The sequence below is a fragment of the Elephantulus edwardii genome, unplaced genomic scaffold (genome assembly GCF_000299155.1).
Source record: "Elephantulus edwardii isolate Elephantulus edwardi_28Jun2011 unplaced genomic scaffold, EleEdw1.0 scaffold00080, whole genome shotgun sequence".
NCBI classification, from domain to species: Eukaryota; Metazoa; Chordata; class Mammalia; order Macroscelidea; family Macroscelididae; genus Elephantulus; species Elephantulus edwardii.
In genome coordinates this window covers 11,884,878-11,898,100 of record NW_006399830.1, presented here as the reverse complement: position 1 = coordinate 11,898,100, position 13,223 = coordinate 11,884,878, and the positions used below count along the sequence as shown (strand labels likewise).

Genomic DNA, 13,223 nt, shown 5'->3' with positions numbered 1-13,223 from the left:
TAAGGGGTTTTTTTATTATTATTTTGTGTGTGTATACCATCAAATCAGATCTGACTGGTACAGGAGGAGATTGTTCCTCCTTCTCCAGCAAAGCATCAAGAATAATATATATTTTAAGACAAAAGAAATGGAAAAAAATCTGAGCACAGTTCTCAAACTCACCAGCATTTAAATGGGCATACACACAAAAAAAAATTTGCCCATAATTAGTACAAAACATTTTTTTTAAATATGTCTAGTTCTATTAAATATTTGGTCTCAGTCTAGGGAAAATAAGTCCTTTTTTCCTCATTTTTCTCACTACCCAAGAGCAGGAATCCACTCACAGCTGACTCTCCACTGGGTTCCAAGGTTGTAAATCACACAAGAGGATACTGCCCATCTTTCTCCCTTGGAACCACTCGTGCATTCAATCTCAGATCTGAAGAACTCTGCCTTTGGGTTACAGCACAACTTTGTAGGGACTAGATTACCAGAGCTTCCTTTTTTATTATTACTATTTTTGTGTGTGTGTACCCGTCAAACTGGATCTGACTGGGCCAAGAGGAGATTGTCCCTCCTTCTCCAGCAGAGCATTTGATGGATTCGAACTGCGCACCTCTGGTATAGCAGTGCAGTTTCTTACCACTAGGCCGAGCTTCCTTAATTCTTAAGCTTTTCTTTTAAGCAACTTATAAAAATACAGGGGACATAATGGAAAATAAAGCATGATCTTGTAGATCTAGAACAGGAAAAAAATTTGCTAGATGGTAAATTATAATTAAACTATAAACAATATTTGGTGAAATAAAATTAATTTCAATATGCTAGTTAGCATAATTAACCTAAAAAAATCTAATTTATTTAGATGTTATTGCTTCAAGTTTCCTCTTTTGTCCCAATAAAAAGAAATGGAAAAAGAGAAATCTTAAGAGTTAGGCTTAATTTTAGGATGCCCATAACTTTTTCTAGAATAACTGGCACAGCTAACAGATCTGTCATCATGCTATTAATAATAAGTAAATTTAGCAGGCAAAGAATCACACATACACTCAAAACTACATTTAAAAAAATCTTATTGGCCTGAGATGGAAAAGGAAATGTGCAATCCTGTATCAAAATCCTGATTTCTGTCATTCATGTTCCTTTAGTTCTACTGAGAGTAGGTCTGTCTCCCCCTTCTGGAAAAGAGTATCATATACAGCTTCAAGAATGTGCTGAAGATCAAACAAGATTAAAGTAACATTAAGAGGAAAAATGCTAGCTTTTCTATTCATCAGTCACACAAAGTAACACTGACTCCAGATTTTTTTAAAAGCTGCCTAGAAATTTTATCATCTGACATACAAAATCAGTTTTTATTTTTAGAAAGTGATAAGCAAAATATTTTTTGTACTTCTACTATCTTACTGCAAAAAGTTATTTGCATGTACAGCTATTTTTTAAAAATTTTGTAAGCATAGTAAAAAAAAATATTAAACTGGGGAAATGCACATGTCAACTCTCTCATCACAATCTACATAAAACAGACATATCTGAAAATTTTAAAATTCATTATCTGATGTAAGAATTTAAACACCTGCTGTTAATCTGATCTCCTTTTACAGCCACTAGAGGAAAGAGACTCATCATAAAGTACTCTATTCTACTATGCAAGAATTGCTAAGTGTTCTTACCTTGTACGGATCAAGTAAAAAGTCACTAAACTTGCTAGGCAGGGAATACTTCTTGACTAATTCGTCTTCTACCACCCAGGGTGCGTTTTCGCCAGTCCCAGCACGTAATGCATTATGCCGTATGAAATACCGCAGGATTTCCTTGTTTGGTGGACGCTCTGTGCGAATCAAACTGTCTGCGGGGACGTTGCTGATGATCTACATTTAACAATAGAAAGAATTTATCATTATAGTAAAAGAGCAAATCATAAGTACAAATATGAATGTCCTCTCCAGAAAGATTATAATACCAAGTATAAAAAAAGAAAAAGTAAAATTATGTTCAGACAATTTAATGCATCAGGATGGGCCATTTACCAGATGTTAAGCAAGTAGTTATCAAAATGTACACCAAAGTTCTAAACACACTTCAACCAGCAATTTCCTTTGTAAATGAAAAATCATCATTAATGGATTATGAGGGGAAATGTAGTATTACCTAATGATACTAGATGTACCTTTATTTTTTTTTTGTTTCTTTTAAACTAATTTTCTTTTTTAGTTTAGTTTAGTGTGTGTACTGTCGAATCAGAACCAACTGGCACAGAAAGAGATTGCCCCTCCTTCTCCAGTGGAGCATCTAGTGGATTCACACCGGCCGCCTTCGGGATTACAGCACAGCTTTTTACCACTAGGCCACCAGAGCGCACTCCTTTATTAGTTTTTAAAATTAAAATACATCCATAACAAGATGCTATGTAGTCTTTTTAAAAAAGTTTCTCAATCAGTCCATATTCCTCAAAATGTGATACTGTTAAAAACACAGATTCTTAGGTTTCACCTCAGATTTACTGAAGAATCTGAGTCTATTAATCTTTTTTATTAGTTTAAGACCTTCAAACATTTGAGAAGAGAGAGGGGAGAGAGAGAAGGAAAGAGAGAGTGTGTGTGGACATGTTAAACATACAACAAAATGAGTTTTCTGGAACCAAACTCGCATTTAAAAAAAAAAAAAATCATGACCAGGACTCCAGAAATATCTAAAGTACTCAGTCCCAGTCTCAAATTCTCCAAAGGTAAGAACTATCCTGGCTTCTATCAACATTAATTCATTTTGCATGGATAGGTAGGAAGGTAAAGGAAGTAAACATGAACAGGTAAGCTGGGTAAAAGGTAAACAGTATGCAAAAAAGGTTGATAAGACATTAATAAAATTCACTGTATTAATAAATTGTAATTAATGTTATAATGGATTAGACATCATAATTATATTTATTATAATTAATGATATAAAACAAAATGTGTTCAAATGATTGAATAAAATATCTGTGAAAACTACATATAGTTGCCCATATCTAGGTTTGACAGGTATTTCATCCATTCCTATCTCTTAATTTTCCTTGTCTGCCTATATCTGCCACGGACTGCAATATAAAGAATCTTCATAAACCAGCCACGTTTTCAGACCAGACTATAAATCACACAGAATGGAATAAGGTTTGCCAACAATCTAATGGTGCTTCGAAGAGGTTCCAATATCTCAAAATCTAAATAATCTAGATTATAACCCCTCCCAATCTCATTTACTAAATTAGGAATTAAGGTTGTTTTTAAACTTCTCAAGCCATCACTATTTAATATATAATCTATATATGAAGATAAATGTGCAGCTGCCTTCAATAACAAACTCCAGTCTGTCCCTTCCTTATAAAAATTAGAATTCTATGTGGATATATGACTAGCTAAAAATAATATGCTATATTTCTTGGATGCCATGATGTCATCAAAGATATATTCTTTTATGTGCTACTAAGAAAAATACCCTTGTCCATTGATTTTAAGATATATTACAGTGAAGCAAACAAAAGAATGAAAACGAAGCCCATTCACCAGTGTTCATCACTGTATTTTCACACTAGCCAAAGATGGAGAAAATGGAAATGTGCACCACTCATTGCATCTAGACAGTTTCATGCCATAGCTGGCCCTCCGCTGGGCTTCCGAGGGTGTAAACTGCACTGGAGGAGGCTGCCCGTATCTTTCTCACAGGATTCAAACTGTGAGAAGTGCAGCCTGTAGGTTAACAGCATGCAGATCTCCAAGGGCTGATGAGATGATCAAAATGGTGCATACATACATGGTGAAATGCGTAAGGCATCTAAGGATGTCAATCTTTGTGGAAACTGACTGTCATACCTTTCCCAGCACAGCAACTGGTGGGTATGAACTGTCCACATTTCAGGTGGCAACCAAGAGTTTAAGCAATAAGCCACCAGAGAGATGAGGCCATAAAGAGAAAGGAAATCCTGACGCATACAATTACATGAACCTTGAAATGTGCTACACAAAATGATTCAGTCATCAAGGGACTAGTATCATATCATCTCACTGTTAAGAAATAAGCAAATATATAGAAACCAAAGATTATTAGTGGTTAAAAAAGATGAGAGGGAGACACTGAGTTTGTGTTAATGATCGTGAAACGCTGTGAACAAGGATACTGAGAATACAGCAGAACTTAATGAATCTAATCAATGTTATCAAATCCTATAGAATAGTGGTTTGCTGTGTAAACTTTCACAATTAAAGTTTTTAAAACTGAAAAAGTAATCACAAAAAAAGACTCTGATGTGGAACATACATGCGTGCACACGTGAACACACATACACACACTTCTCTTCCTGTTGTCGAGCCTGTTCTAACTCTCGTGACCACCCCTATCCAGTTTCCAAGGCTATTATAACGGGGAAAGACTGGCCATCTTTCTTGAGGAGCTGCAGGTGAACACACGCACTCCCCCTCCAATTTCAGAGATGTGAAAAAAAAATAATCTTGGAATCAATAAAATATAGTCCTATAAAATATAGTTCCTTTAAAAAGGTATCTATTTATTACAGGTTGTTATTGCCAAAGATTCCTGGTAAAAACACTGATTTGAATGACGCAATTTTTTTTTGTGACCTCCGCCGTTTACCCGTGCTTCATTGAATTTCTTCACTTTGACATTCAGAGCACTGGGCAGAAATCACATCACGCCAAGACCCGTGGCGGGCCTTCACAATGAAGGTCTCAATTTTTAAGTTTCATTTTATTACAAATGGTTCTACTTAAAATTGAAAGAGGCATTTTCTCCAAAGTCTTTAACTACTGAGAAGAGAGTCATATTTTTCAAATAAAGTTTTAAATGCAAATATTTCCCTTACCATCAAAACTATTCTGATTCATAATAACCCAATATGACAGAGCAAAACTAATCCATAGGATTTCTAGGACATAATTTTTAAAAGCTCGAGTTACGTGCTGATCTTCTATAATCTAAGGATAACAGTTCAAACCCACCATCCGTCTCACTGGAGAAAAATGAAGTCATCTGCTCCCTGTTAAGATTTATAGCTTGGAACTGACATAAACGGAAACTGATCCAATGGCGGTGGCTTTCAGTTTTGCTGGTTTACTCTTTTTTTAAATTTTTTAAATTTTTATTGTTTTTGTGTGTGTGTACCAACAAATCAGATCTGACTGGTACAGGAGGAGATTGTCCCTCCTCCAACAGAGCATTGGAACTGCCCACCTCTGGGACTGCAGAGCAGCTTCTTGCCACTAGGTCACCAGAGCTCGCCTGTCTGTTTTCTCTTTAACAGAAGCAGAGTGCTCCATCTTTCTACCAAAGCACACTGGTAGGTTCCAACTGTCAACCTTATCCTTAGAAACCAAGTGCTTAACCACCAATTATCACTGCACTGCCTGAGTAATTCCTATAAAACTGGGGGGGGGGGGAGAACAAACAAAAAACTAGGGGGAACAGAAGGAGTGGGGACCGTGCTATATCCTAGAAAATTACATATAATTTACCTTAAAACCTATTTAATAGAAAACTACTCAGAACTTCTGTCAGATGGCATTGACATTCTTCCATCATTTCTCTGAGAAAGCTAAACCTATTATTTTCTATAACATGTACCATACATAGCATAGAATACAAAGTGCCAACTAACCTTGTCTTCATTTTGAAGCTTCACATCGTATTTGTGAGGCAGAAATTTTGGAGGAGCCCACCTTCTTTCTCCTTTTTTAAGTGAAGTAGGGAGTTTTCGTGGGGATCTGCGTGCTCTATCATCTAGTCAAAGTAATAGAAAAGATAATTGTATAGACTGTTTTCATTCATTAGCAATCATTTTATTGAATTATCTACTCTGTATCACATAGCACTAGAAAGGTAAGGTAAAAAGAGCATAATAACTAGAGTAATGTAGAAAATAATCCCACACAGGTTAGGACAGGAAAATACTGTGACGTTACAAAGAGCTAATTTGGTCTGAAAGGCAGGAAAGGCCTAGAAAAGCTATGACTTATTCATATTGTGCAAATATAAACATACTTTGAGTTACTGTGGGTTCAGTTCCAGATCACAATAATAAAGTGGATCACCTACATTGTTGTTATTGTTTATTCTCAGTATATATAATAGTTAGGTTTATGTAATATTGTAATCTTAATATGTGACAGAATTATGAAAAAGGCTGAAATAATGTGACAGTGATAAAAAATAATAGAATGTGAGCACATGTAAAATGGCATCAAAAGACTTGGTTGGCACAAGGTTGCTACAAAACTTTAACTTGTTAAAAAATATTATACATAAAGCACATTAAAACAAGATGTTTCTTGTTTTAAATGAATGTCACAATAAAATGTGTATAAATCGTTTAAAAGAAAACAAATTTACTTTGTAAACCTTCACTCAAATAACAATATCCATGAATAAAACAAGATATTAGAATTTCTATTCCTAAGAAAAAAAATGGACTTGAAATAAAACTAACTCGTCAGATGTACATTTTAGAATAAGGTTATCAGAAAATGTAATTCTAAACTTCAGAATTAAATGAAAATAAAATGGGACACAGAAGACGTATTTAAGATATAAACTTTGTGAACATCTAGATGTGGCAATATTTTTCCTTTCTTGTTGGGTACCGTCAAATCGGATCTGACTAGCTCAGGAGGTCACTGTCCCTCCTTCTCCAGCACAGCATCTGGTGGATTTGAATTGCACACGTTCGGGATTGCAATGTGACTTCTTGCCACTAGGCCACCAGAGCTCCCCACAGATGTGGCAATGTTAAAAGATTTGTCCATTTTCAGTCTTGGGGACTAAGTGATTGGGGACAGTGATTTGAACAGCCGAGTAAGAACAGAAAGAGTAACAGCGTTCTTGCTTATCTGCCTTGTATACTTTACCTGTGGTACATCCAGGTCTATTTTATCTATAAAATCTAGCCCAGACTTGGTCATTATCAATCCACAGTTAAGATTTTAAATTCTTGATATAAAAAAGATTTAAAAACAAGGGCCTTTAAATACAAAGATAATAAAAAAAACAAATTATGAGGGAAAAGTCTAAGCATGGAAATAAATAAGGTGAGTGAGGCAGATTAAAAAATAGACAAGTGGCTGATTATTAGGACACAGAAATCAAATAAGCAAAGTATAAACAACCTAAGTGAATAGCAGTATAATGCAAGAATAAAAGACAGACCCTCGATTTAGCAATTATGAGATCTGAATAGCTTTAAGAGTAAGAAAGAAGTTAGGCTGTGATGGTACAACTGATGCTTAGAAAGTAAAAGTAATTAATCAGGTCCACATTCTGTTACAAAGCCTCAGTGATGTAATGCATCACATGGTGGTCAATATCTGCTAGTCTACCCTCCACACATAAATACACTTTTACTTTGTAAAAGAGAAACGGGCTTTAAGGAGCTAGGAATGCTCACACAGATGTCTCAGCAACTGGAAAGAGCTATGATCTCCAACTTAAGTCGTTGCTCTGCTTCAGTGGCTCCATTACAGGTCAATTCTCAGCAAACATTGAATACTTCATTTTCTGTTTCCATTTTCATTACTGGTTTTTATTATCCGTTATCTTTATAAATCTTAACGGTAAAAATCTAATAGTAAAATCAGCAAATTACATGCCATAATATGTATATAGTATATATTAGTAGTAAGATGCATTCAGGGGGGAGGAGAAAGACAATCTTTTTGTTTGTTTGTTTAATGTGTGTACCGTCAAATCAGATCTGACTGGTACAGGAAGAGATTGTTCCTCTTTCAGCAGAGCATCTGGTGGATTCGAACCTCACATCTCTGGGATTGCAGTGCAGCTTCTTGCCACTAGGCCACCAGAGCTCGCCGGGAAAGACAATCTTAAGAGCAATTCACCCTAACCTAATATATCATTTACTGAAGTCTCTATAATGATTTTCCTATGGTCTTATTTAGGAAAGTTTAAGGTTTGGTTCATTTTGTGGAATTTTTGTTTTCTGAATTATAAATGAACAAAATCACGTCAAATTATAAACAAAGATAAGTTTAACAGTTTACTGTTTGTGGCTGGCAGAAAGAAAAGCTGCCTGGTCCTGGACCATCTACCAATACCATATTGGCAGTGGACAACAGTATGTGATCTGTAACATTAGTTAATTCTTGGGAGTCAACAAGCAGGTTTTTATTTTTTTTTTTTAAATAATTTTTTAAAATTTATTTATTTTGTGTATGGACCATTAACTGGATCTGACTGGTACAAGAGGCGATTGTTCCTCCTTCTTCAGCAGAGCATCTGGTGGATTTGAACCACGCACCTCTGGGACTGCAGTGCAGTTTCCTGCCACTAGGCCACCAGAGCTCGCCAAGTTTTTATTTTCTAGTCTGCTGTCTGGAACTCCACCATGATGTGGATTAATTGAACTTTGCTTCCCCAGTACATACTGTTAACTCTAATCCCTGTAACTCTGGTGGCAGAGTTTGTAGTGAGTTACGCTGCTAATGCAAAAGCTGTAGACCTCAGCAGTTGGAATTCACCAGCAGCTCTACAGAAAAAAGGGGGGGGGGGAGGCTCCTGTTGCAATCTACAGCCTGGGAAACCTGATGGAAAGGGTTGCTATGAGTCGAAATCAACCCAGCGGCAGTTAGGTAAGGGAAAGCTACTTACCATCTTAGTTGAAAATGGGTTTTATGTTAATAAGACAGTACTAATACCCCCACTGACCACCTTCCCATTCCTAAATCTTTATGGAAGAGAGTATTCACATTTCTCCTAGAGCAGCTTGAAGACTTGAACTACCAACCTTTCTGCTAGTAGCTCAACATATAATGCCAGCAGGGCTTTGTATCAGTATAGGGTGTGTCGACAGTCAGTCTCACGCCACATCACCAAGGAGCAGAAGAATAGAAACTGATTAGTAAAGGGACTAAGCTCTGAGACACCAGAGAATTGGTGCCTTGATCTCAAACTTGAAGCCTCCAAAACTGTAAGGAAGAAATGGTTGCTCATCGCCCTTTTCTGATCACAATGGGTACCCTACTTGTATTTGAGACATCACAGCTTCCAGTATCATACCAACAGGAAGATATCACAGTACAACAAAATGTTACAACTACAAATTTAGTTCTTGCCAAATTTACATAGACACATCAGTCTCCTAACGCACTATGAAAAGCTAACATCATACATACTTAGACTTTCTCTCCTTCCCTCATCTTCTTTTATAACCTCTTTCTTCTGATGGTCCTGAGCAATCTGACTGGAATTCTCTTTATCACTTGATGGAGAATCACAAGAACCATCAGATTTCTTATCAGTGGCTTCTTCATCCACTTTCTCCAAAGGATGAATCTTCACAATCTTCACCTTAAGCATTTTTTCCTTCCCAACCTTAAAAAAAACAGAAAAATCAGGGACAGTAAGAACTAAAGATAATGGTTATAGAAAAACCAGACTCTAGGTATATATAATCTCATTAATCCATCCATCTTGTTTGACAAATACTCACTAAAACTCTTAAGTAGCAAGCACTAGAATTTTTTCCCATCTTTTCTCAGACTTCTAGGTTGAAATCTGATTATCTCATAAAATAATCAGTGTGGCTCATAACTCATTTTATATATCAACATTTCAGTCCAAAAGACAACCTATGCACCAGCAGTGAACAGGAGATATGCATACATGCATTATAAATACATATGTATATATGCATACCTACTGTTCCAGCACCATTTGTTGAAAAACTACCTTCAGCCTCACATCTCTAACAAAAATCAGTACTACACAGATACACGTGGGTGTGAGCGAATCCATTTATGGACTCTACTGTCTCACCGTTCTCTCTCTGTGCCTATTTTCAATTACTTTGTCTTTCTGGAACTTTGAAATAAGCCCTGAATCAGGTATCATGAGATCTCTAACGCAATACTTTTCAGAGTTGTTCTGGATATTTCCGGTTCTATGAACTTCTAAAGGGATTTTATAATCAGCTTGACAAAACCAGTTTCCAACAAGTAGACTCCAACTCTAGGGTAAGGTAATCTCATCCCTACATGCAGGAAAGTGGACATGTGCTCCACAGGGCAGACCACTAGGCCTTCCTCTAAGGTGATTCTGGGGGAGTTCAACTCTTCAATCTCTGGTTACCAGCCAGGTATATTAACTATAGCTACCTCCCAGGACTCCAATCAGCCTGACAATTCCCATTCCAAAGTTCCTGGGGTTTATGTATTATGTTCTATCTACAATTACTTTGGGAAGAAGGGGTATCCAAACAATACTAAATCTTCTGATCTTTGAATAAAGTGTCTATCTCTGTTTATTAAGATCTTTAAGGAACCCTAAGTGAAGTGAGGATTAAACAATTGGCTCTATCGTGTAAGGTACAAGATCAACGTACAAAAATCTGTCAGATTCCTCTATCACAGTATAGTGAACTCTGAAGAGAAACAGAATAATGTCAGTTAAATAGTCATCTAAAAGGTAACAAATCTTGTTCTGGTAAGAATAAAGCAAACCAGATACAATAGACTTATAAAATGAAAACAAAGAAAAACCCCACACACTATGAGAAACGCAAAGAGACCTATGTAAATGGAAAAACCTTAGCTCGTGAATCAAAGACTTAGCATTGTGAAAATGGCAATAATACCAAAAGCAACGTAAAAAATACAAGGAAATCCCAATCCAGATCCTGCCAACATTTTCCAGAGATAAAAAAAGTAATCATCAAATTCATGAGGAAAAGAAAGAGAACTCAAATAAGAAAAGTGATGCAGAATTTAAAAAAAGGAGGCCTCATATTTCTTGATCTCAAAACTTACTACACAGTCACAGCAATCAATACAACTCACCAGTCATACAGACAGGTACTTAGCTAGAGACAACTGATCTTTGAAAAAAATTCAAAATCCATTACATGGGGGAAACACAAGCTCTTTAAGAAATAGTTCTGGCAAAACTGACAATGTATTTGGGAAAAACTGAAAAAAGACCTCACACTAAACATAAAAACTCACTGAAGATGGATCAAGAACCTACATGTAAAATCTAAAATTATAAAGATCATCAAAGAAAAACTTAGGATAAACTCAGGAGCCCTGATCCATGACATAAATACTCTATCAAAGATAACTAAAAATGCATATAGAGGATAAAGAGATAACTAGTACCTGCTAAAGATTAAATCTTTACGAGCATCTGAAGGCTTTTCCAAAAGAGTAAAAAGAGAACTTACAGACTGGGAAACACTACTTAGCAATGATGTATCTAAGAAAGGACCCTCATTAACAACCCAACAAGAAAAAGACAACTGAATGTCAACCTGCACACAGAGCATGAATAGACACTTCAACAAAGACAACACATGAAGAAAAATACTAAAGATCATTAGCTATGAGAAACAGATCAAAACAGTAAATTTCTTTTTCTTCAGCAATAACAGTAAAGTTCAGCAAGTCAGCATACAAAGCTGGTGAAGGTACGGAGAAATTGGAATAACAGTTAACAGGACTGTTAAATGACCCTACAACCACTGTGGAAAGTAGTTTGTCACTGCCTTCACAAGAATAAAAATATCATTTAATTCAGCAATCGTGCTACTATGTATACATCCCAAAGAAATCATAACTGAGACACAAACTAACATACTATAGCTCATATTTATTATGGTATTATTTACAACAGCAAAGAACTAGGAAAAATGCAACTCTTTGTTACCCAAGTATGTAACAAGATTGGTCAAACTATACATTCTCAAAATGCAGTGTCATGTACTGTTATGTGCCACTGAGTCACCTGCAACTCATAGTGATCCTATATACAACAGCTCTGAAGCCTGCCATGTCCTAAGCCAATCTCACTGACTCCAACACACCATTGTCCCAGTTACATTATCAATCCATCTCATCTGGGGTCTCTGTCTTCTCCACTATCCCTCCACCATTCCAAGCATGATGTTCTTCTCCAATGATCAATCCTTCCTGGCTATATGCCCAAAGTATGTGAGATGGAGCGTCAAAATCCTAACCTCCAAGGAGAAACTTGGTTTCACTCTAAGATAGACCTGTTTATTTTCTTGCTGGTTCATGCTATGTTCAATACTCTTCTTCAGCACCACAGTTCTTCTGTCATCCTCAGTCATAGTCCAACTCTATATGCATAGCAAGTAACTGTGAAGACCATGGCACACCTTAGTCTCTGGATTGACATCCTCACTTCTCAGTATTCTGCAAAAGTCCAAGAAAACAGATATTCCTAGTGCAATTCATCTTTTGATTTCCTGACTACTTGTGCCCAGAGTGTTGATTGTGGAGCAGAGCAAGCTGTAATTGTTAACAACCTCAACCCCTTCTCCATCTATCATGGAGCTGCCAATTGGTCCAGTGGTGAGAATCTTTGTCTTCTTGATGCTGGGCTTCAACCCATATTGAAGACTATAATTCTTGACCTTCTGCAGCAAGCATTTCAAGTCTTCCTCAGTTTCAGCAAGCAAGATTGTATCATTTGTATAACATAGGTTGTTAATGAGTCTTTCTCTAATCCTGATGCTACATTCCTCCTCAAAAAGCCCAGACTCAAGCTCTGGTGGCCTAGTGGCAAGAAGCTGCACTGCAATCTCAGAAGTACATGGTTCAAATCCACCAGATGCTCTGCTGGAGAAGGGCAATTTCTTCCTGCACCAGTCAGATCTGATCTGACGGCACACACACAAAATAATAAATTTTTTAAAAAACACCCCAAAAAATCTCCACCAGCCTCCCAAAATGATCTGTTCTGCCTATAGACTCAAACAGTAGGGAGATAAGATGCATCCCTGACACAGTCCTTTCCTGATTTTTTCCATGCAGTGTTTCCTTGTTCTACTGTGAAGACTGCTTCTTGGTCCGAGTATAGATTTCACAGAAGCACAATCAAGTGTTCTGGAATTCTCATTCTCCTTAAGATTAGCCATATTTGTTGTGATCCACACAGTCAAATGCCTTTGCATAATCAATGAAACACAGAAATTCCTCTGGAACTCTTTGCTTTCTGCCAATATCCATCTGACATTGACAATAACTTCTATAGTGTCATGACCTCTTCTAAACTCAGCTTGTATTCCTGGTAGTTCTCTGTCAATGTACTGTTGGTCGTTTTTGGATAATCTTCAGCAGGACTTTGTTTGAGTGTGATATTACTGATACTGTTTGATGATTTCCACACTGTATCTATATTATCTATATATGTTGTTATTGTCACTGATTGCCTTCGAGTAGAGCATG

General features: G+C 36.5%; 1 protein-coding gene across 1 annotated transcript in view; it reads right to left on the bottom strand.

Moving 5' to 3' along the window:
* Positions 1 to 13,223, bottom strand: part of BAZ1B (bromodomain adjacent to zinc finger domain, 1B) — a 63,538-nt gene that overhangs the window by 39,697 nt on the left and 10,618 nt on the right. Inside the window, exons 3-5 of the mRNA XM_006889686.1 lie at positions 9,153 to 9,351; positions 5,630 to 5,751; positions 1,656 to 1,853 (exon numbers count right to left, since the gene is read on the bottom strand). Of these exons, the coding sequence (XP_006889748.1) occupies positions 1,656 to 1,853; positions 5,630 to 5,751; positions 9,153 to 9,351 (519 nt within the window). The remainder of the gene's footprint in view (positions 1 to 1,655; positions 1,854 to 5,629; positions 5,752 to 9,152; positions 9,352 to 13,223) is intronic.